At 36.6% G+C, this 21,831-nt stretch overlaps 1 protein-coding gene across 3 annotated transcripts in view; it reads left to right on the top strand.

Moving 5' to 3' along the window:
• Nucleotides 1-21,831, top strand: part of LOC139120870 (WD repeat-containing protein 11-like) — a 190,321-nt gene that overhangs the window by 55,501 nt on the left and 112,989 nt on the right. For all 3 annotated transcript variants that reach the window (XR_011549158.1, XM_070685493.1, XM_070685494.1), the window contains exons 7-8: nucleotides 7,670-7,800; nucleotides 20,418-20,966. Coding sequence is in view for 2 of the 3 variants with exons in the window: in XM_070685493.1 (XP_070541594.1) it covers nucleotides 7,670-7,800; nucleotides 20,418-20,966 (680 nt within the window). In the remaining variant the exon portion in view is untranslated. The remainder of the gene's footprint in view (nucleotides 1-7,669; nucleotides 7,801-20,417; nucleotides 20,967-21,831) is intronic.

Below are 21,831 nucleotides of genomic sequence, written 5' to 3' on the forward strand. Positions count from 1 at the left end.
TAATTAGGGATATATATCTGATTTGACTTGATCAAAATTGACAAAACTCAGTATGTATATTGAAGATACTATGGTTTAACATTATTGAAAGTCATTAAGCATTTTTACTTCATCAAACTCTTAATTTGCATATTTAATGAACTTTTGAAATTAGGGCTATTTATTTGAATTGACTTGACCAAAATTGATGAAACTTGCTATGTACATTGAAGATACTATGATATAACATTGTTGAAAGTCATTAAGCATTTTCACTTCAGCCAAATACTTATTTGCATATTTAATAAACTTTCCTAATTAGATATATAAATCTGAATGGACTTTACCAAAATTGATGAAACTTGCTATGTACATTGAAGATACTATGATATAACATTTTTGAAAGTCATTAAGCAGTTTTACTTCAGCCAATTCCTTATTTACATGTTTAATGAACTTTCCTAATTAGATATATAAATCTGAATGGACCTTACCAAAATTGATGAAACTTGCTATGTACATTGAAGATACTATGATATAACATTGTTGAAAGTCATTAAGCAGTTCTACTTCAGCCGATTCCTTATTTACATATTTAATAAACTTTCCTAATTAGATATATAAATCTGAATGGACTTTACCAAAATTGATGAAACTTGCTATGTACATTGAAGATACTATGATATAACATTGTTGAAAGTCATTAAGCAGTTTTACTTCAGCCAAATACTTATTTGCATATTTAATAAACTTTCCTAATTAGATATATAAATCTGAATGGACTTTACCAAAATTGATGAAACTTGCTATGTACATTGAAGATACTGTGATATAACGTTGTTGAAAGTCATTAAGCAGTTTTACTTCAGCCAGTTCCTTTCCATATTGAATGAACTTTCCTAATTAGGGATATATATCTGAATTGATTCGACCGAAGTTGATGAATCTTGCAACTTATATTGAAGGTACTACCGGTATAAAACAACATTATTAAAAGTCATGAAACTTTTTTACTTCAGCGAATTCCTAATTTACATATATAATGAACTTTCCTAATTAGGGATATTTATCTGTATTGACTAGACCAAATTAGACAAAACTTGCTATGTACATTAAAGATACTATGATACAGCACTTTAGCCGATTCCGTATTTGCAAATTTAATGATTTTTCCTAATTAAGGATATTTATCTGTCTTGACTAGACCAAAGTTGATGAACTACTTTGTAAATTAAAGATACTATGATACAACATTATTGAGAGTCCTTTAACATTTTTACTTCAGCCTATTCATAATTTGTATATTTAATGAGAACATTTCAGTCAATTCCTAATTTGCATATTTTAATGAACTTTCCTGATTGGGGATATATACTTGGATTTAAAATTAATCTGTGGTGAATATTATTCATTATGTTGATCATAACACTTTAAATGAAGTTGCAAACGTGTGGCAAAGGTTCAAATTTTCACATAACTGCAACGTATAATTAAACACGTGAGCATTTTCAGTTCATATCTGGTTGGTATATAGGGATAACTTAGCAATACAATTTTTTTTTAACAAAATATCACATGACCTCAGTGACATTTGACCATAACTCAGTAACTACAAGTGCCACACCCACAGCTTATGACGCCACATATTGTACCTCATTAATTATGTGCATATCTAATTTTGAGCGAGTCAATAGAGCTAGAGGTCTGAATTTTGGTATATAGGGATAACTTAGCAGTACAATTTTTTTGACAAAATGTCACATGACTTCGGTGACCTTTGACCTCAAATATACATATTTGTCCATAACTCAGTAACCACAAGTGGTACACCCTTCATATATGGTATGATGGGAGACCTTATGATGCTTCATACTGTACCTCATTAATTATGCGTACATCTAATTCTGAGCAAGCCCATAGAGTTGGATGTCTGTTTTTTGGTATATAGGGATAACTATAGGATAGAAATTTTTTGACCAAATGTCATGTGACCTCGATGACCTTTGACCTGAAATATACGTTTATGTCGATAAATACGTAACCACAAGAGCTATGTCCTTTATATTTAGTAGGGTGGGAGACCTTATGACAACACACGCTTTACCTCATTAATTATGCACACATCTAATTCTGGGCAAGCGAATAGAGCTAGAGGTCTGATTTTTGGCATATAGGGGTTAATTAGCAATACAATTTTGTTTCAAAATGTCACGTGACCTAATGACGTTTGACCTTGATTATACATATATATGCATAACTCAGTAACCACAAGTTCTATACCCTCCAATTCTGATAGGATATTAGACCTTAAGATGTCACATCTTGTACCTCATTATTATGTGCATATGTATTTCTTGGCTGGCCAATACAGCTAGAGGTCTGATCTTTTTTCCCGATTAAAACCATAACTTAGACATGCCTCATGTGTTTCAAATTGGGAACAACGACATAGACCTATGTGCCCATAGATCTCAACATATACACTCCAGTGATACTTCGTAATGACCACATTTCCCTGCCCCATCAAGACTAATACTCCCTATTACAAGTGGGGACTATGTCATTGTCAATGACTTGTTCTTTACTATTCTATCCCAAAAAGGTAACAACCAACAGAATGGAAGTAAGTGTGCTTTTAAAATATTCCAATTTCATCAAACATGCAGAAATTGAAATTCTTATCACTTAACGTGAGAGGTCTCAGGGAATTTAAGAAAAGAAAGAAGGTGTTAACATGGTGAAAACATAAGAAGCCAAATATTGTTTTCCTTCAGGAAACACACAGCACGTCAGATAATGAGAAATTTTGGTCACCAGGCTTCGGGCGACTGTTTTTATTCTCACGGGACACACAATAGTAGAGGTGTCATGACTATTTTACGCAACTGTAATCATACTGTGAACAAAACACTAACATCCGAGCATGGAAGGTACATTTTGCGAGATGTAACAATTGATGGCAGAAACTTTCTGCTCCTAAATATTTATGCACCCAATGATGAAAAATCTCATGTTCAATTCACACAGGAACTTCTTGACATACTGTCGTCTCATGAAGTTCAACCAGACACAGAAATTGTCATCGGCGGAGACTTTAATTTTACATTTAATAATGAAATCGACAGATCGGGCTCCAGTGGTCCTAATTGGCAAAAAGCCAAGGAGAGCATATTGCAACTGTTAGAACATCACACTTTGATTGATATATGGCGAGTATGTAATCCCGGGGTCACTCAATTCACCTGGCGTAGACACAGGCCTTCCATTACACAAAGTCGCTTAGACTACTTCCTTATCAGCGATTCACTGCAACAAGATATCAGCTCCACCGAGATTATCCCTTCCGTTGCCACAGATCATTCAGCAGTGACTCTGACCTTTGACCCCGTCACCACACCATTTGGTCCGTCATATTGGAAACTAAATACCAGCTTATTACAGGACAGTATTTACATTGACAAACTTTCCCAAAATTTACCCTTTGGCTCCAAGATTACGACGGAATAGAGGACAAAGGCCTCAAATGGGACCTCCTGAAATATGAGATTAAAAAATTTTCAATCTCATACTCAAAACAAATTGCGAAACTCAAAAAGAAACGTATCAATGAACTTGAGGGAGCAGTTTCCGATCTAGAGACCTCCCTCAGGCCAAACGCGTCAGAGGACGACATCCTCAGACTCCAAAATGCAAAAGCAGAGCTCGAGAGGGAATATGACTACCTAATTGAAGGTTCAATTATTCGTTCAAGAGTCAGATGGCATGAAAAAGGGGAGAAAAACAATAAGTATTTTCTAGGGCTGGAGAAGAGGAGGGGGAGAAAAGGGCATATCAAAAGAATCATTGGCGCAAACAATGAACTGAAAACATCGCAGAAAGACATCCTTTCTGAGCTGAAGACATTTTACAGTACTCTCTACTCCTCCAAAACCAACCCAGAAAGGGATATTACTGACCACCACTTCCTGAAAAATGACAACATCCCCAAACTTGGGCACCAGCTCATGAAAAATTGTGAGTCACCAATAACCCACAATGAAATTTACCGTGCCCTCACCATGATGCCAAGAAATAAGACCCCTGGCAATGATGGATTGCCAGCAGAATTATACACAACATTTTGGCCGACAATAGGGCCAACAGTAGTTGATTCTCTGAACTATGGGTTCGAAAACGGGAGTCTTTCCAACTCCCAGAGACAAAGTGTGATCACACTAATAGAAATTGGCGACCGATCTCTCTCATCAATGCCGTCGCTAAAGTAGCTGCAAAGTGTCTTGCCAATTGTCTGAAAAATGTTTTGCCTAGCCTCATTAACTGCCAGCAGAGTGCCTTTGTCAAAGACAGAGATATAAGTGACTACATCAGGCTGATAGAGGAAAGTCTCTGGCATACAGACGAAAACAACCTCCCGGGAATACTGCTTGCCATAGACTTTGAGAAAGCCTTCGACAGTTCGAATGGGATTACATTATGGAATGTTTAAATACATACGGCTTTGGCCCACTCTTTAAACAATGGTTCATTACATTTTACACAGACTTGAGCAGTTGCGTTATGAACAATGGTTTCAGTACCGGATATTTTAACATTGAAAGGGGGGTGAGACAAGGAGATCCATTGTCACCCTATTTGTTCATCCTTGCGCTAGAAATATTCTTAATTAACTTGAATGATGACGCCAATGTCAAGGGTATCAGGTCAGGAATAGGTGAATGCAAATATGCCGCATTTGCGGATGACCTGACGACCTTTGTAACAGATGAACAGTCATGTCAGAGAATATTTGAAATGTTGCACGAGTTCCACTCACTCTCAGGCTTGATGGTCAACCCTACTAAAACGGAAGCTATTTGGCTTGGTAAGTGGAAAAGACGTAAGAAAAAACCATTTGGCATCAAATGGCCGACTTCACCAATCAAAATTGCAGGAATTTACATTTCGTATAACCAAGAGTTAAACACCACTCTCAATTATGCAACACCACTCAAGCAGATCGAAGGAACTCTGGGAACATGGAAAAAGAGATCCCTGACACTCATGGGCAAAGTTCAGATTTTGAAAACATTCGCCCTATCACAACTTAATTATGTCATGAGAATGACCACAATAACACCTGAAATTCTTAAGAGATTTGAACAGCTTATCTTCAATTTCCTCTGGAATGGGAAAGATAGAATAACCAGAAAGGTAATGGTCAGAGGGGTCTCAGAGGGGGGCTTAAAGGCTCCCGATGTGAAAACTACACACAAGCTTATGCGTATAAACCTTATTAAAAGGTATTTAGATGAAAACATAGAGCACCCCTGGAAACTCTTTCTAGACCATCGCCTAAAATCTGTGGGTGGAAAGTACCTATTCAAGTGTAACTTCGATATTAACTCACTCAGCCTGCCCCTACCGAGATTCTACCAAGAAATGCTTGAATCTTGGTCGGTCTGCAATGTTGAGGTCAATGACTCTGAGATTGACATACTTGTCAAACAATTTGGAACAACAGAAATGTTCTAATTGGAGGGCATTCTGTCTATAATCCAAAGCTAAGACAGAAAGGGTTTGAATTAATATTTGATTTACTTACCGAGGAGGGGTATCTGTCATGGGAAAAATTAACCAACAAAAACCTCCAAGGGAACGAAGTCCTCCTTCTTTATGGAGCAATCACATGTCTCAGAGTTAGGTGGCCGGAGCCATTGCTGGTTGAACCGGTGTTTAAAGATGAATATGAATATGTGTTTTTTAATTGTAACTTTCGACCCTCCCACAAAGTTACCAGGGAGAGCATCAGAAACGCCATTTACAGTAAAGAGGAACTAAGTCCAATTAATGAACGATATTATGAAAGAGAATATGATTTGACTGGACCATGGTCTCCCATATATAGTCTACCATTTAAGGTAGCCATAGACACAAAAACACGTGAATTCCAGTTCAAACTTCTTCATCATATTCTATACACAAACTACGATCTATCTAGAAGAGGCATGGACCAATCACCGCTCTGTTCATTCTGCCAAAACAGCAACGAGACACTAGATCATCTTTTCTACACCTGTAAATTCACTGAGACCTTCTGGAACGAGTTTCACACATTTTTCGAGGCATCTCTCAGTTTGTTCACGAGACATAACTTAAATGACGTGCTCTTTGGTGTTGACGGTTACTCTGACATTCATAATCACTTGCTACTGTTAGCCAAAAGACACATCTATGCCATGAAAATGAAACAGAGTAAACCACACTTTGCAGCTTTTATGTTGCAAGTGAAATTCAACTACCATCTAGAGTACGAAATAGCTCTGGAAAAAGACAAATTAGAGAGACATTGCAACAAATGGATTTCAATTTTACACAAAATTGTGGATAACTAATCACTGTACTTCATTTTTATCTTAAGTTCATGTTACTAAAAAAATATTACCAATAAAACAATTTTAAATACAAAAAAAATCGATGTCGACAGAGAAAAAAATATTCTCACGATTTTATGAACTGGCATACCTTGATTACATCAGGGTCTCTCTATACAGGCCTTAACCATAGATAAAAGACAGCAAAACTCAGCCGAAATTTCCAAGATTAACTGACACAGTGTTTTATATCGCTGTTTTACATCAAACTGATTACACAATCTCTGGATACAGAAATGGCATTTTTGTGAAATTTCAGCATCAAAAAAAATCCCAAAACTTGACATAAGGACGTCATGTGCTGATCAACAGCATAGTGCGCGTGTGAACTGGCATGCATTGACTCCATGGACTGTAGAGCCTAGAGAAACTGTCTATGATTGACTGCAAAAAGTAGTCTGCATCTTGTGAAAACAACAACATAGCAGTTAAAATTTTAATAGTCACCAGTAAAAACTCTTCACAGATAAGAGGATAATTGCTTCAAACTAAGAAACTCCATGTTCAGAGGATGAAAACTAACATCGTGGTCCGTTTATAATGACAATAAACAATGGCGGACTGGACGTAACTGTAATGAACTATACTATTTAGGTGATGGGGTGGGCAGGGTCAAAGGATCGAGAAAGTACCGGTACTGGGAAACGCGTCATTTTCCTAACGATACTGTCTCGGGAACTCCAGTGTCCCATTGTGTTGTAATATATAACAAGTGTGCCAAGAGCTTCGTTGAATACACTGATATCAAACAGCCATAGCTGTAAACTGGCGCAAAATGGTTTGATCCGTGCAGGGAGATCGAATGGAGATAGCACACAGCAGGCGCAGTGTATGTTTACTGACCAAAGTACCTCGGTGTTTTCCAAGGATTATTGAAAGATTGCGAGGGAAATTGATAGGGGTTTATCAAACTTGGTCTGCGGTTCATTTTGACGTTCGCTGTAAGTTATCACCACCATGGAACTAATTCTTGGCCATTAAGCCTCATCTGTATTGCAGTATTTTTAATCACAGAGAGCCAATTAATAAACAGGACTCTATCCTTGCTCTCCAAGGACCTGCAATCAAATTACCAATAAACAAGTGGGGACTGTGTCATCAACGATGATTTGTTTTGTGAAGCATCGATGCCAGAGAGTATCATCGATTCTTTACATTGTTTCCTGTGAAATATTTAAAAGTAAATTTGACTGACACATTTGGATCTCTTATATGTCAATAAAATGAGACACAACGCTCTGTGGTATCATTCTTTATTTACGTTCTGTTTTCTGACATAGACAACGTGATGTGATGATGTGTCTCCATGAAAATGGTAGTATTACGGTACGAGTACGCAGGAAGAATGGTAACTCTGGAATTTTGAGTACTGCTACAACTCCAGTTGATCCAGTGACTGCTGGTACAGGGGGTAAGTTGAACATTTTTTTACATTCATAAATACTTCTGTTCATAGACAAATAAAACATCACAGCTTACCCATTTCCAATTGTATATTTTACAAAGAGTCTCCAATCTAATGCATTTTTGTGTTGTGGTCCATTTTTGTTTTTCTTGACTCATGTATTTTGAGGAAGCAGTCTGTCAATGGTATCTGCTGACATTTCCCTATGAATGGTTAGTCCTCTACCTTGCAGTAAAATTGAAAGGTTTTCAGAATCGCAGCCATGTCATTGTTAATTCTTCTTGCCTTATGGTGAATTCTGGAGTAAACTTTACGTATTCAAGACCCACAATACCTTTGGAATTACAAAATGTGTTCTTGGTGTTTAAAAAAAGGCTATTTCATAAAATTTAAGTATCATTTGCATATTCAATGATACTGAATGCACTTACTTTGACTAAACAATTGCTATTCATCAACCTTACTTACTACTTTTGCTGTCAGTTTGATATGCAGCGTTAACACTTGGATTTTTTCTGTTTAGCCACAATTCATGGGTGTGGCGAATTAACTCCAAAACTTTTTAGCCACAGCCAAAGTTTATTAGCCACACAAAGCAAGTTGAATAAACTTTATTTAATTTTACAATAAAAGGAAAACAGCTCCAGATATTCATATCTTGGTTGTTTGCGTTTTGTGTATGATAGCATGTATTTTGTAAGTGTATATTATGCTTGACTGTTCTGTACATGTATAAAGACTTGATTAGCCACGGCTAGTACAACTGCAAACATTGTGAATGACTACATAACTGGATGTCATGGCCCTAACAAGAGCAACCCACACTCAAAAGGGAGAGTTACCATATCAACACTATGCTAGGCCTCAGCAACAAAACAAAATACTACAATTCAAACCATAAAATCAGTAAATGAATAAAGAAGGTCAACATAAGATGACACAGAAACAGAGAACAATATGTACATCATGTCAACAAAATCTAATTGAACATCGATAAAAACAGCAACCTAAAATTCATGTGAATTTCCCCCCGTCCAAAACACAGAACAGAGTGTACTTTATTGGATTGAGAACACTATCAAAAAATAGTGAGATGCCAATCAAACCATTTATAGAGAAGGAAGTTGAACAGTTCAACAGTAATTTCATTAAAGGGACATAAGCTTTAACTTGTGGCAAGTCTTTCAGTATTCTGCTTCTGTATATCAACTACCATGTCTGACCTTAATCCGTTTGTCATGCTGAAATTTCTAGTATTCTTTTTATCAACACAGCTTGTATGTGTGTAATGATCATTGTTTATTGTTTACAAATGAATTCTAGTCCGGACTTGAATAAAATTTTCAACAATAACAATGGAGATTATACTCATATAGGTTGTGTTGATATGCTATATACTTGTCAGTAAATTACAGTTTAGGGGTTCAATGTAGAAAATGTAGGGAAACCCCAAAACAAAAGTTCTGAAAAAATAGCCTAAAGATACAGCTTATGGAGCTTTAATTAAATGAGTACAAAATAAGAAAACCTCAATAATAAATAGTCAACCAGTGATACCAAACAAAGTCTACAACAGACAACCACGAACATACAACAGAGCAAAATTACAACCTTATGACAGGAACCTACGACGACCACACTGTATATATATTTCAATTTGGTAAGCACTGTAAAAACACAAGACATCATAGCTTCAAGACCTAAACGACTTACAACGTGAAAAGAACAAACTTCAAATGGGACATCGTTCCTTTATCCACTCAAGATGAATTTTGGGTGGCTGATGACGAAAGTCTGGCAAAATTTTCGACACGTAGCGTAAAAAGATCGTATGTTATATTGTAATATGCCCTGTTCTCCCAATGGAGTAGAGTACAGACGTCGACTGTACCGGGTACTCTGACACTGAGATTCGTAGCTGTCTCGCCATGCCGTGGCTAGTCTGTTCTACACACAAAACGGCAAAGCATAGGGTGCAAAATACAAACTACCTTTCACCAAACGCAAACAACCGAGATGTGAACAATACGATAAGTTACTTTCCCTTATCAAGTCGCGAAGCTTTATGGCACAGTGGACAATACAAGTTTATTAGTTCTCCTTCACATCCTGTGGAATTTGACGCTAGTGCTGTGGTGGTCCTCTTCCGTTTCTCATAAGTAGACTCTCCTGCTACATCTGTTGGAGAATTAGTCAGGCCAAAGAATGCTGCAAGAGTCGTCTGATAGGTTAAACGCCAGAGCTTGCTATAATTTAAATCCGTTATGGACTTCTGACCTGCGTACGAGTCCGTAGATACAGCTATAGGCACAATGATTGGCCCGGACACATCGATTGCTTCAGTACCGCAGTCGCTTGTGGTAAACACATCCATTGCTTCAGTACCACAGTCGCTTGTGGTAAACACAATGGCAGAACTTTTGTAGTGCACACCGCACATGTATACAGTGGCCATCATATATCGAACCACAAGTGACTGTGGTAAGTACACCTTCTAATGGGAATTGTTTCCAGATTGCCTCGCTTTCAGCCAGGAAGTGTTACTTGCTTCGATCAATTGGCGAAACTTATATAGTTTCAGCCGGTAAAACCGCAATTTCGAATCAAATTTTTTATTCGCAAGCATGGCGAATCGTTTTGAAAAAATTTTCGCCTCATCCAAGATTTTATCATATTTTGCTTGTGTGGCGAGCATTAGCGTTAACACTGGATATGCACAATGGTCTGATTATTAGCTCAGTTGAATATTTAATGTCATGTTATGACAAGTTTTTGATCTTCAATTATCATTTGAATGGTATCGTTATTTGCTATGCGTTGACCGTCATGCTTGGAAGCCATTCTCGTTAACATAATGACCAATTGATTTGTACCATGTCCTGTTGGTCCTAGTAACTTTCGTCTTTCAGCTATAAGTTGCACATTGACTTCGTGGTCTGTCTAATTCACAGTGAGTGGGGTTGTTGATAAATGTTGATAATACTAGGCAGTCATTATGTCTAAGTGCCTTGGCAGTATTTTTTAAAGACAGAAAGTGAACTGTTTGTCGTCACTTGAAACTGTTAGTGTCTATACTAGAGTTTTCGAGACATTGTACATCCAAAGCCAGAACTGTTACGGTTTCCTTCGAAAAAGGTTTCTACAAAAGTACACAGTATTGATCTGTACTGCATATTTTCTTAGACTGCATTATGCTGCAGAGTTATGAAATTCATTGTTGCCATCGTCCATGTAGTGTACTTAACTTTGCATGAACAGAGTGCCAGACTTTGTGCAACCAGAGCTGTGTGTAAGCAGAACTAGTCTTATACTGAACAGCATGAGAGTTTCTAAAAAAAAATGTGAGCAGTGTATCGTTCTGTACATTTCATTGATGCTGCATGATGTTTGTAGAGCCGCCATCGTGGACAGTGTACAGAGAATAATCAGTGAATGGTGGATTAATGTCGTGCAGTTTTGAGATGAGTTTGATGCAATTATGTGGACATGCTTTTATTTGAAGTGCATTTCTGAATGTACCAAAGAGAGGGTAAATATCCGATTGCCCGAGTGAATAATGCTTCATGTGATATGACATTTTCAGAGTACATGTACATCTCTGCAATGTCATACGTTATCATACATTATGTTTGTGCAAAACGTCCTGATTTTTCACTAAAACTCAATTTTCACAGCCAGCAAATTTTAGCTGACAGCCGGTTGTTTTTGCCGGCTGCTGGCTATTTTCTACATTCCTGAAGTTGGTTGCCAAGGATTGATGGTAGCGTATCACTTGTTGATATTTTTCCGCTGTTGGGCCATTCCATTTAACCGAAGGGCTGTTCTGTATTTGCAGAGCAAAGAATTTAAATATTAAGATGTCGACACAGGTTTCACAATTTGAAGGACACTGATGTTTAAGTTTAATACAACAGTAGTAAAATATAGGCTGGAGCGTGTAAAGTGAGTAATTATTCGTGGTGTGGAAAATATCCCCAGCCCTTCACGAAAGTTACTAGGCCCAACAATAAATGGGTCAATCGAACTCGTGAGAGCAGCATTAACCCTTTACCTGCCAGACAATATCACTTCCCCATCAGCCAAGTCAGTAAAAAGCGGTATTTAGCTAAAAAACATGATACTTTCACCCACTTGGCTTGGTCTATTATAGCATCTTTAGTCCGAAAAAATCAAGTTTACATTAGTTATGTTATCAACAGCTTTCAAATGTACAGTATTATGTTAAAATACACCATATGGAATATGTTGTGTTTCATTAATTTTAACCATCTTGACCTGGTGGTGAAATATGGACTTGGCAGGAAAAGCGTTATAGACAGTGTGCTTGCTGGCCATGTCCACATGGCACAAAGAGGGAGGAGCTCTATGGCATCTACTAATACAATATGTATATAGTAGTTGTACCAATTAGTCATTTCCAAAACTTATACATATCCTTGGACATCCCATATGCCGCATTCATCATCTTCGAGCGGAATTTGTGAGTGGATTATGGTAAACTTGAAGTGAGTACTGTACAACGTCATAACTCTTTCATTGTTGTGTACTGTACATTTTAGTTGCCATAAGAATAAAATATTTCAAAGGTATTTACATCATCACCTACTTGTATATTTCCATTATTGGCTTGCCTAAATATGACTATTAAATTTGTTTAAGGTAGTATGCACCTCGAAAGTGAAAGACTTAAAACTTTTGCTCTAACTTTCCTCAAGGGATCTTTCAATCATTCTCTTTCAAAATCCATAATAAAAATAGGGGGTCACAGTGCAAATTTTGGTCCTAGAGAAACAAATTACCCAAGATTTACCAATATTAGAAATTCAAAATGGTCGCCATCCCTGTGTTAACTCTATGGAGAAAAATAAAATTTTTGAATTTCGAAAAAACTAAGCCGTTGAAAAGTTTTCTTTCAGCAAGAGCTTTGTGGTATATTAGAAGAGAATTGTAAAAGTTTGAGAGTTCGAACGTCTGTCCCCGAGGTGCGTTTTACCTTAAATGACCTATATGAAACTTTGACTTTCTTTGGATTATCCTATGCTTTGTGGCCAAAAATGAAAATAACAATAACTGTTGGTCAGATTGTCTTGAAAATCTGTACTCAAGTACCTTAGGTAGACCTGATTACTTAATAGCTTATATCTCAAATTATAACCAGGGCAGCTAACATACCATATTGTACAAAAAGTGTTGCTTGTAAGTAGTCATATGGTGAGTCCACAAGAAGTTGTGGCGTCGGGTCAGTCACAATCAGGGTGCTCTAGACAGATTTCGACATGTTACGCTCTAATATAAAAAAATGTTGAGCAAAATTTAATGAAACATTGTTCTTAATATGAAACAACCAGTAGAACCAAACAGGCCCCATCGAAAAAATGGAGTTTTTTGATAATTTTGAGCTGAGCAGTGAAAAAAGTACCCTGTTTCATCTGAAAAAGCACATTTTGTAAACTCACTTTTTGAAACTGTTAGATTATTTTTTTCGATTATTTAGAATATTTAAAGTATCATATAGCATTCCTTCTTTCTTTTGCAAGTTATTTCATCTGAAGACATGGATTTGAATGGAAATGGCGTGATAACAAGTGAAATTTTTGTGTCGTTACACTTTTTATATTTTGACAATAGCATTGATTTATCTCTCTATTATCACTTGGAAAACATTACCCTAGAATGTTTCCTAAAACATCTATTTGAATGGAAGACCAACTGTGATTAGTTGGTACTAAATGTTTATAGGGTCAACGTATTGATTATGAATGACAAATCATGATAGTTGCCCACATTTTTTGTCCCAAAATTTTGTAGTGTCCATGACATTCTCATAACTTTCAGCCATATTCAGATTGTAGAGATCTGATGTCATTAGCCAAAGTTGCCCTGTTTGCCTTCCTTATGTGTTATAAAAATATAATCCATTTACCACTTGTATTGTTTCAGTATATCAAAAAGGGGCCAAATGTAGTGTCCATGACAGCCGTAGTGTCCGTGACACCAAATCCATACATTACTTGTTACAGTGATTTAAGCTGGTAATTCTATTGTTTACAAGCTGAAGTTACATTTTTATAAGAGAGTAACTTAGTTTTCAGTGAAAGATGTTTTTTCTACCTTTTAAGATTGTAATGTTAAAAAACTGTCCTATGAAATAACGGTATAGGGGTTTAAAAAAAATGAACAGACTAGAAATAGTATTATCAGGTATTTCCCAATATAACTTTAAGATAGAAATGTTATTTATAGTGAAATTAAGGCATAACACTGAATAAACTAATTTACTTTCACATTAAACCACTTTCCATTTGCAACTGGCTTCATGTCACGGACACTACACCTAACAAGTGGTTAACCATTTTTTACTGCATTTACATTTAAATTCACCTGACATCTGAAGTAAACTTCATAGACCATAATAAATCCTTTTAAAAACACAAGAAAATGTATTTTTGCATTATATAAGGGGGGAAAGTGGTTGCAAATCTGACTATTTATGATGATGCTGCAGTAGTGTTAGCCCCAGTAAAGATCTCTGTCAACAGTGATGCATATAAGGGGAGGGTTTATGTCTCTTCAAATTACTTTTCTGTTTTAACCCTTTGTTTGTATTATAAGGCTGTATTATTAGTGTTTGATGAAATTTCAGTCGTGTGTTGGTTGTTAAGAGAAAGCTATGGTGAGACGTAGTTGGATCTATCATGTGATGTCTATTGAATGCTGTGATCCTGAAATCTGTTTGGAAACCCAAGTGTGTGGTTTCTCCTCAGTCGCAAAGTTCTGTCTTTCCTAAGTTGTTGGGTCAGATATTTTGTTGTTTTTGTTATACTTATTGATGTTTTCACATAACATCAATATTTCTATATTTTTATCTTGTGTTGAGATTATTGTTAAAGTTTTGTCTCTTTTTGTGAACTTTGTTTTGACAAGTGTGTCTTTTATGTTCTTGTTTCTTTTTGTGGGTTATTATTGGGTGGTTTGGGAAAAGGATTTTTAATGTTTCGTCCTTTTCAAGTTCCTGTCAGTATTTTGCAAGACTTTCTTTCAAGTCTTTGGGCTATTCAACAATGAACTCTACCGCCAAATATGTGGCTGTTTAATGGGCTGAAATGCATTGCTGGGGATTGCCATGATTGCATTTCATAAACTGGAAATGGAAATCATCTCTGAATACCAAAATGTGATTCACTTTTGGAAAAGATTCAGAAATGACATTTTCATAATTTTTACTGGAACACAAAACCAACTGGCAGAGTTTAGCTATAGAATAAACAAAATGCGCACCCACATTTAAATTTACAGTTAAGAAATCACTAGAAAAAAATAACATTTCTCGACGTCAAAATTTTGAAGGGCCCAAGGCACAACCAATAAAATATTTTGGATATTAAAACCCACACAAAACTAATTGGAACATTCCAATACCTGGACAGAGAATCATGTTACCCAAATCAAATTTTAAAGGACTAATTGAAGGTGAAATTCTCAGATACTTCTGTACATCCAATAACACAAACGATTTCAAGGAGATAGTTGATTTCTTTCAAGCAAATTAATTTACAGAGAATACACGGAAAAAGAAATAACTAGAATTACAACAGAAATCAAACACAGGAATTGAACTCAACAAAAAGTACAAGACAAATAAAGAAGGAAACAACAAATAATCTAATCTTCACAACAACATATAGGCCATAAACTTAAACAAAAGACTTGAAAGAAAGTCTTGCAAAATATTGGGAGGAACTTGAAAAGGACGAAACATTAAAAACCCTTTTCCCTGAACCCCCAATAACAGCCTACAAAAGAAACAAAAACATGAAAGACACACTTGTCAAAAACAAAATTCACAAAAAAATCTCAACACATGATAAAAATAAGGAAATACTGGCGTTATTTTTTGAGCCAATAACACATGAAAACGACAACAAGAACAAGCATATAAAAATCAAAATATCTGACACAGGATCACAGCATTCAAAAGACACCACATGCTAGATCCGACTATGTCTCGCCATAGCTTTCCATAAACAAACAACACGAGACTGAAATTTTATCAAACACAAATAATACAACCTTATAATGCAAACAGGGGGATAAAAGAGAAAAATAACATTACGGGACATAAATGCTCCCCTTATATACATCACCATTGACAAAGATCCGTAATGGAGCCCAAACTACTGCAGTACCACCATAAATAGTCAGCTTTGTAACCTCTTTCCCCTTATACACAATAGATGCTGACCAAATACTTAAAATACTCAAGTCACCTACAAATATCACTATGAGTGGCAAAAGAGTATTATATTATACTCTTCATGACTTTAATTAGACTTCTGATATAGAGAATTTGTGTTTAATATCGTCTGTTAAAATTGGTAAAGAAGTTGCCCCTTTAATTATTTAGATGTGTAGTGTCCGTGACGCTACTGAAATACAGATCACAATAATATGTTGGAAACCAAATGTTCAGTAAATCATTTATTGTTCACTTGATAGTGTTAATAGGACAGGTTTGCATTGTTTAGCATTTTCTACATACCAGTTATCATTGTCTACATACCAGTTATCTCAAGAATTTTTTCATTCAGTGTTGTATTTCTGATAAAATTTTCTGGTTATTGAAAAATACCAGTACTACAAATATTCTTTATGTCAAACTTCCTTAATAATATGTTTTTGATTTGTTTGTAATCAATTCTTGTCATAATTTTACTGTTTTTACAGGTTTACTGGTTCTAATAAACAATAGTTTATTTCACACACATGTTCCTGAATGTGTAGTGTCCGTGACGCTTTTACCATACTACAAAAATGACTAGAAAACTAACAAAAAATGAGCAAAATTTTGCTGCAAATACTATTAATGTTTTCTAAAGACTTCAATAATTGCAGTAAAAAATAATTTAAATGTACTAAAGGGCAAATCTGTAAACTAGAGGAATCATAAGGTCACGGGGAGAAAAATTGAAAAATTCTTTTTTTCCGTAACAAATCATTTTGCAGGAAATCATGCAAAGCTGGGTAAAATCCTGATACATTCACCTTATTTTCTACAACAGATGTATATACTTTCTGGTTAAACTTTTAAAAAGAATATTTGTACAAATGTTGTATAGTCTACTATGTTATTTCTCCATCAACTCATAATATTTTGTAGTGTCCGTGACGGTGTGTCAACACAATAAAGAACTGGTTGCCATGGAAATACTGAGAAAGTTTGGTTCACAACTTTTCAAGCAAATATGTACCAAACCTTAAGCTTTGTGAATTTAGTAAATTTAGATATGTGTCTACAAGATGAAATTTTGACAAAAGTGAAACACTCTAGAGCACCCTGATTGTGACTGAACCGCGTATATATTTTCAACAATCAATCAGCTTTTCATTTACAACTACACAAAAAAGGTCATATGTACATGTATAGACAGCTGACTTTTCTGCTTAATTCAGCAAACTCAGGCTTTCAATAACAAAATCCTTCAACTGTGGATGTAAATATGACAATTTTGTATAAGAAAATGCTGAAATTACTTTGAAGTTTGGTTTGCAGGTTTTTTGTTACTTTCCATTGTCATATTACACATTTATGGAATTGTTTGTCTGTGTATGTCAAATAATGCTTCTTCACAAATCCACTGTTTTGGTGCTTTTTGAAGGGCTTTAAAACAGATATATGCATCTGATGCCACAGGCTCCTTGGTAGATATATATTTGTTTGGAAAGTTCCCCAATTGTCTATAATACTGCAATGCTTGGCAATTTGACACATATAATACTGCAATGCTAGGTGGCAGTTTGACACATACCATTATCGTGTTGGTGTAGCGGCATTGTTAATGGTGGCAGTCCTAAAGAATGCCCATTTTTAGCTTCTTGTCTATTTATAGATAGAGAAGCTATTAGAGTTGAAAATCAGTATGGTTCTGTCAACTTCTAACATTTTCTCACAAAAATGGGCTTAAAATTGCAATGTGAAAAATAGTCTTTCAGCTATATGTTGCACATTGACTTAATGGTCTGTCTAATTCACAGTGAGTGGGGTTGTTGATAAATGTTGATAATACATTATGTCCAAGCTCCTTTGGCAGTATTTTTCATCTTTTTCATAGGACTCTTTGGAAATTGCATTAAAAACAGTTAATAATGACTTTAATAACAAACGACCTCAAAAGAGGGATAAAACTGCAGCAAGTGAAAATGAATACAGTAAAAATAGGCCGACCAGTGGGAGATACAATACTTGTTAAAAAGCAGAGAATAAAAACTGCAATTATAGTAAAAACAAATACAGTAAAATACTGACCAACCAATCGGTCGCATTTCTTAACATATCAGTATCTATCAATGGGGACTCGCTGTCTACCTCCATACATTATAAAGCCACAGACTCTCATGCATACGTTCTATTCAGCTCATCACATCCCCGTTGGTGCAAGGAATCCATTCCATTTTCACAGTTTCTACGCGCTCGCCGCATTTGCTCTAAACAAAAAGACTTTAAGCAGCAGTTAGACACTATTAGCACTTGGTTTTCGGCTCGGGGTTATCCCCGCTCTATAGTGGACAAAGCTAAACAGCGCGTCGAACCACCAACACAGGAGGATGCATTAATGCCAACCACCCGTTCTCAATGTGATCACATTCCTCTTGTGTTAACATACCATCCTTTCAACCATAGAATCCGTAAAATCATCTTTGAGGAGTTTCCTATCTTAACTAACTCCCCTAACACACAGCATATTTTTTCGGCACCTCCCATCATGGCATTTCGACATGACTCGAATATCAAAGACCGGCTCGCTCGTATGGTCCAGTTTGCCTAATCGTCACTGCGCAACTGGAACGTCATCATGTGGCCGTCGAGTATGTAACACCTGCCCGCATACTTTTACAACCAATTTCATTCAGGGCCCGCGTGGTAGAGTCAATGTTTCCGGCGTGTTCACTTGCACGTCGGCTAATATCATTTATTGTATCAAATGCAGACGCTGCAGCATGTTATACATTGGCGAAACAAAGCGTCGCCTAGGCGATCGCTTTGCTGAACATCTTTGTACTGTGACCGACAACAAGCTTGCATACCCAGTGGCTAAACATTTCTGTACAGCTCCCCACCATGGTCGGTCTGACATGGCAGTGTCTGCTATTATTTCCACCACCGACTCTACCCGCCATATACTCGAACAGGCCACAATTTTTAAACTTGGCATCTGGCGCCAGCCGGATTGAATACATATTTTAATACGTTCGATTGTTTTGTCATCTTATTGGTTGTTTTAATTTCTTGTCTCAACGTCCTCCAGCGAGTTTTTTAGTACTGACGAAGGGTTGAACCCGAAATGTCTATGTGTTTTAGTCTCTGTGATTTGCAAGTGTTTTAATTCCCGCTGGTCGGTCAGTATTTTACTGTATTTGTTTTTACTATTGCAGTTTTTATACTCTGCTTTTTAACAAGTATTGTATCTCCCGCTGGTCGGCCTATTTTTACTATAATAATGACTTTAAATGTTCACCTGGTATACATTTAATTTACAGACGCCAGGTTGTGTTTTTCACATGCACTCAGGTTAGCAGGAAGTGCGTCATTACTATTTCCGGACTGTTAAATCTTATTTCTGAATTATTTTTTAACTGTTTTCCAACGTTGAAATATCTTTAGGCAGTTTATACTGTAGCTTAGAATTTTTCTGATTGATGTATTAAATCATCTGTTGGGTTCTTTGGGTTCATATCCCGCCTCATGCCCGTACGTCATCAACTATTTGCCAACAACTCCATGCCAACAGCCAATTACCTGACCTGGCCACACATTAGAGAAGCTACAGCGTCACTTACGGTATTTTTACATGTTACCTTAGTATTCAATCATGCAAACAGTTGAGGGACCAAATATTGTCCACATTAAGTCAGTGCTATACAATATTACAAGAGAGCACCTTTACTTTTGTATGGTAGAATGTATTATACTAATTATGATGTACTAAGCTGCATGTTGTCGTATAAGTATGTGTATCTGTTGCAACAGTTGCAAACCATTCAGACTTTGATGGACAGTGTACCAAAAATTGTTCAAATGCATCTGATGAATAATAATAATAATAATAATAATAATAATATTGGGTTCTTATATAGCGCACATATCCACAAGTACATGTGCTCAAGGTGCTTTACAATTATTATTACCCCTGGTCACTGGACCTAATATGATACCACTCAACTCCCTGGGGAGCAAACGACAGCTCACATGTGCAGCCAATAAGCGCAGCAGAGCTAAACGCACACATAACAACCTCTGTCCTACCAGGTACCCATCACTCCTGGGTGGGGAGAAGCAGTGAGGAATAAAGTGCCTTGCTCAAGGACACAACACCACAGCCATGCCGGGGCTCGAACTCACCATCCTTTGATCGTGAGTCCACTGCTCTAGCCACTGGCCCATGATGCCTCCTACATTATCCTAAGCTCCATAGAAGCTATGAAATATCGTACTTACTCTCACTCTAGCTTGCCAAATGTAGCCAAATGTGGGCAAAGTGTCATTGACAGTATGTTTCATACATTTGTTTGTTTTGATAACTGTAAGTCACTATTTTAACTCATTACCTCCATTGCATTTATTTCAGGGGATGCCGCAACTAGTTTACATGGAGAGAGTGTTCAAGATGTCATCTATGACTTAAGATGTCAGTCAGATCACCTGAGAGTTACAAAGCATGTTAGACCCTTTGGTATATATAGATGCCCAGTTACAGAACGATCGTGTGCACTTATCATGAATGATGGTCGCATAATGATATGGAGCCTGAAGACCACCGATCACATAACTCAAATAAGTAATTCACATATTCAAGCTTTGACTCCACTTCACTCTCCGGGATATTCAAGCTCAGATGGAAGTTTTGAGATTCTGCAACCAGTCAAAGATGAAAGTAATCCTAAAATGGAAGTGAAATTCCCAGCAGCCGCTTCCCATCCAAAGACCTGTCTGAGTGACTTGATTGGTCAAGTGCAATCATTCGGCTCTGATCAGATGCAGCAAGGAAAAGCAATTGTGCTTAAATTTGTTCTGGTTGGTCTACTTAATGGTGTTACTGCACCACCTCTTGTTATACGAATGTGCCCACCACTTACAACGAAGAATTTCCATCAATATCAACCGTTAGTAGCATTAGGTATGTTGGTCCATGTTCTTTGCTATCTGTATTACAGCATAGGTGATGGTGAGACAGTCAAAATGTGCCCAATTGTGCAAATCTTATGCTGCACTGTAACTTCCATCAAGTGTGTCAACCTAATAAAGCAATTTTACTGTCATGTAATATCGCTTTCTGAGCAATTTTACTATAAAAATAAATAAATAAAGACAAATAACAATAAGGGGCCGTCGATAATAAAAGCTGACGCACAAGAAACGTAATTCCTTCGTTTTACTTGAAACCCCCTGGCCTCCTCCCCCCTCAAAAACGAAAGTTCTTATGCGAAATCAATTTCGTATTATGATGCCTTTTCTGACAAACCCACACGCACCTCTCCAATCAGCAGGCCCATGAAAAAATACCGGAAGTGCACATTGATCAATAAACCTCCACTTTATGCGTATAAGACACAGAACATTTTAATGTATTTCGCAGGTAGGAAAATGTTTCGCGTACAATTTCACGTTGAAAAAAGCATACAAGTTTTATTTCACATTTAGGTCTTTTTGTTGTCTTTTCTGTCTCTGTATTTTGTGGTCATTTTGTTCTCTATGAACGCGAAGGTAGTATTGCGTTCTCGCTGCAAAGTCGCATCTCGAAAACAATAGACAAAAATCCTTATGCGATTTTGACACACAAAACGAAATGAGCTTTAACCCCCTCCCCCTAAACGAAAGAATTACGTTTGTCGTGCGTCAGCTTTTATTATCGACGGCCCCTAAGATTGTTAGATACAATCTGAACAGATTGTTACATTCAATATTTGTTTCAGCAACTGTTAACTTGAAGATGCCTGCTCCAAATTGTGGGCAGTGCTTTGTTTGTTAGATTCCTAGGAAGA

The sequence above is a fragment of the Ptychodera flava genome, chromosome 20, assembly GCF_041260155.1.
Source record: "Ptychodera flava strain L36383 chromosome 20, AS_Pfla_20210202, whole genome shotgun sequence".
NCBI classification, from domain to species: domain Eukaryota; kingdom Metazoa; phylum Hemichordata; class Enteropneusta; family Ptychoderidae; genus Ptychodera; species Ptychodera flava.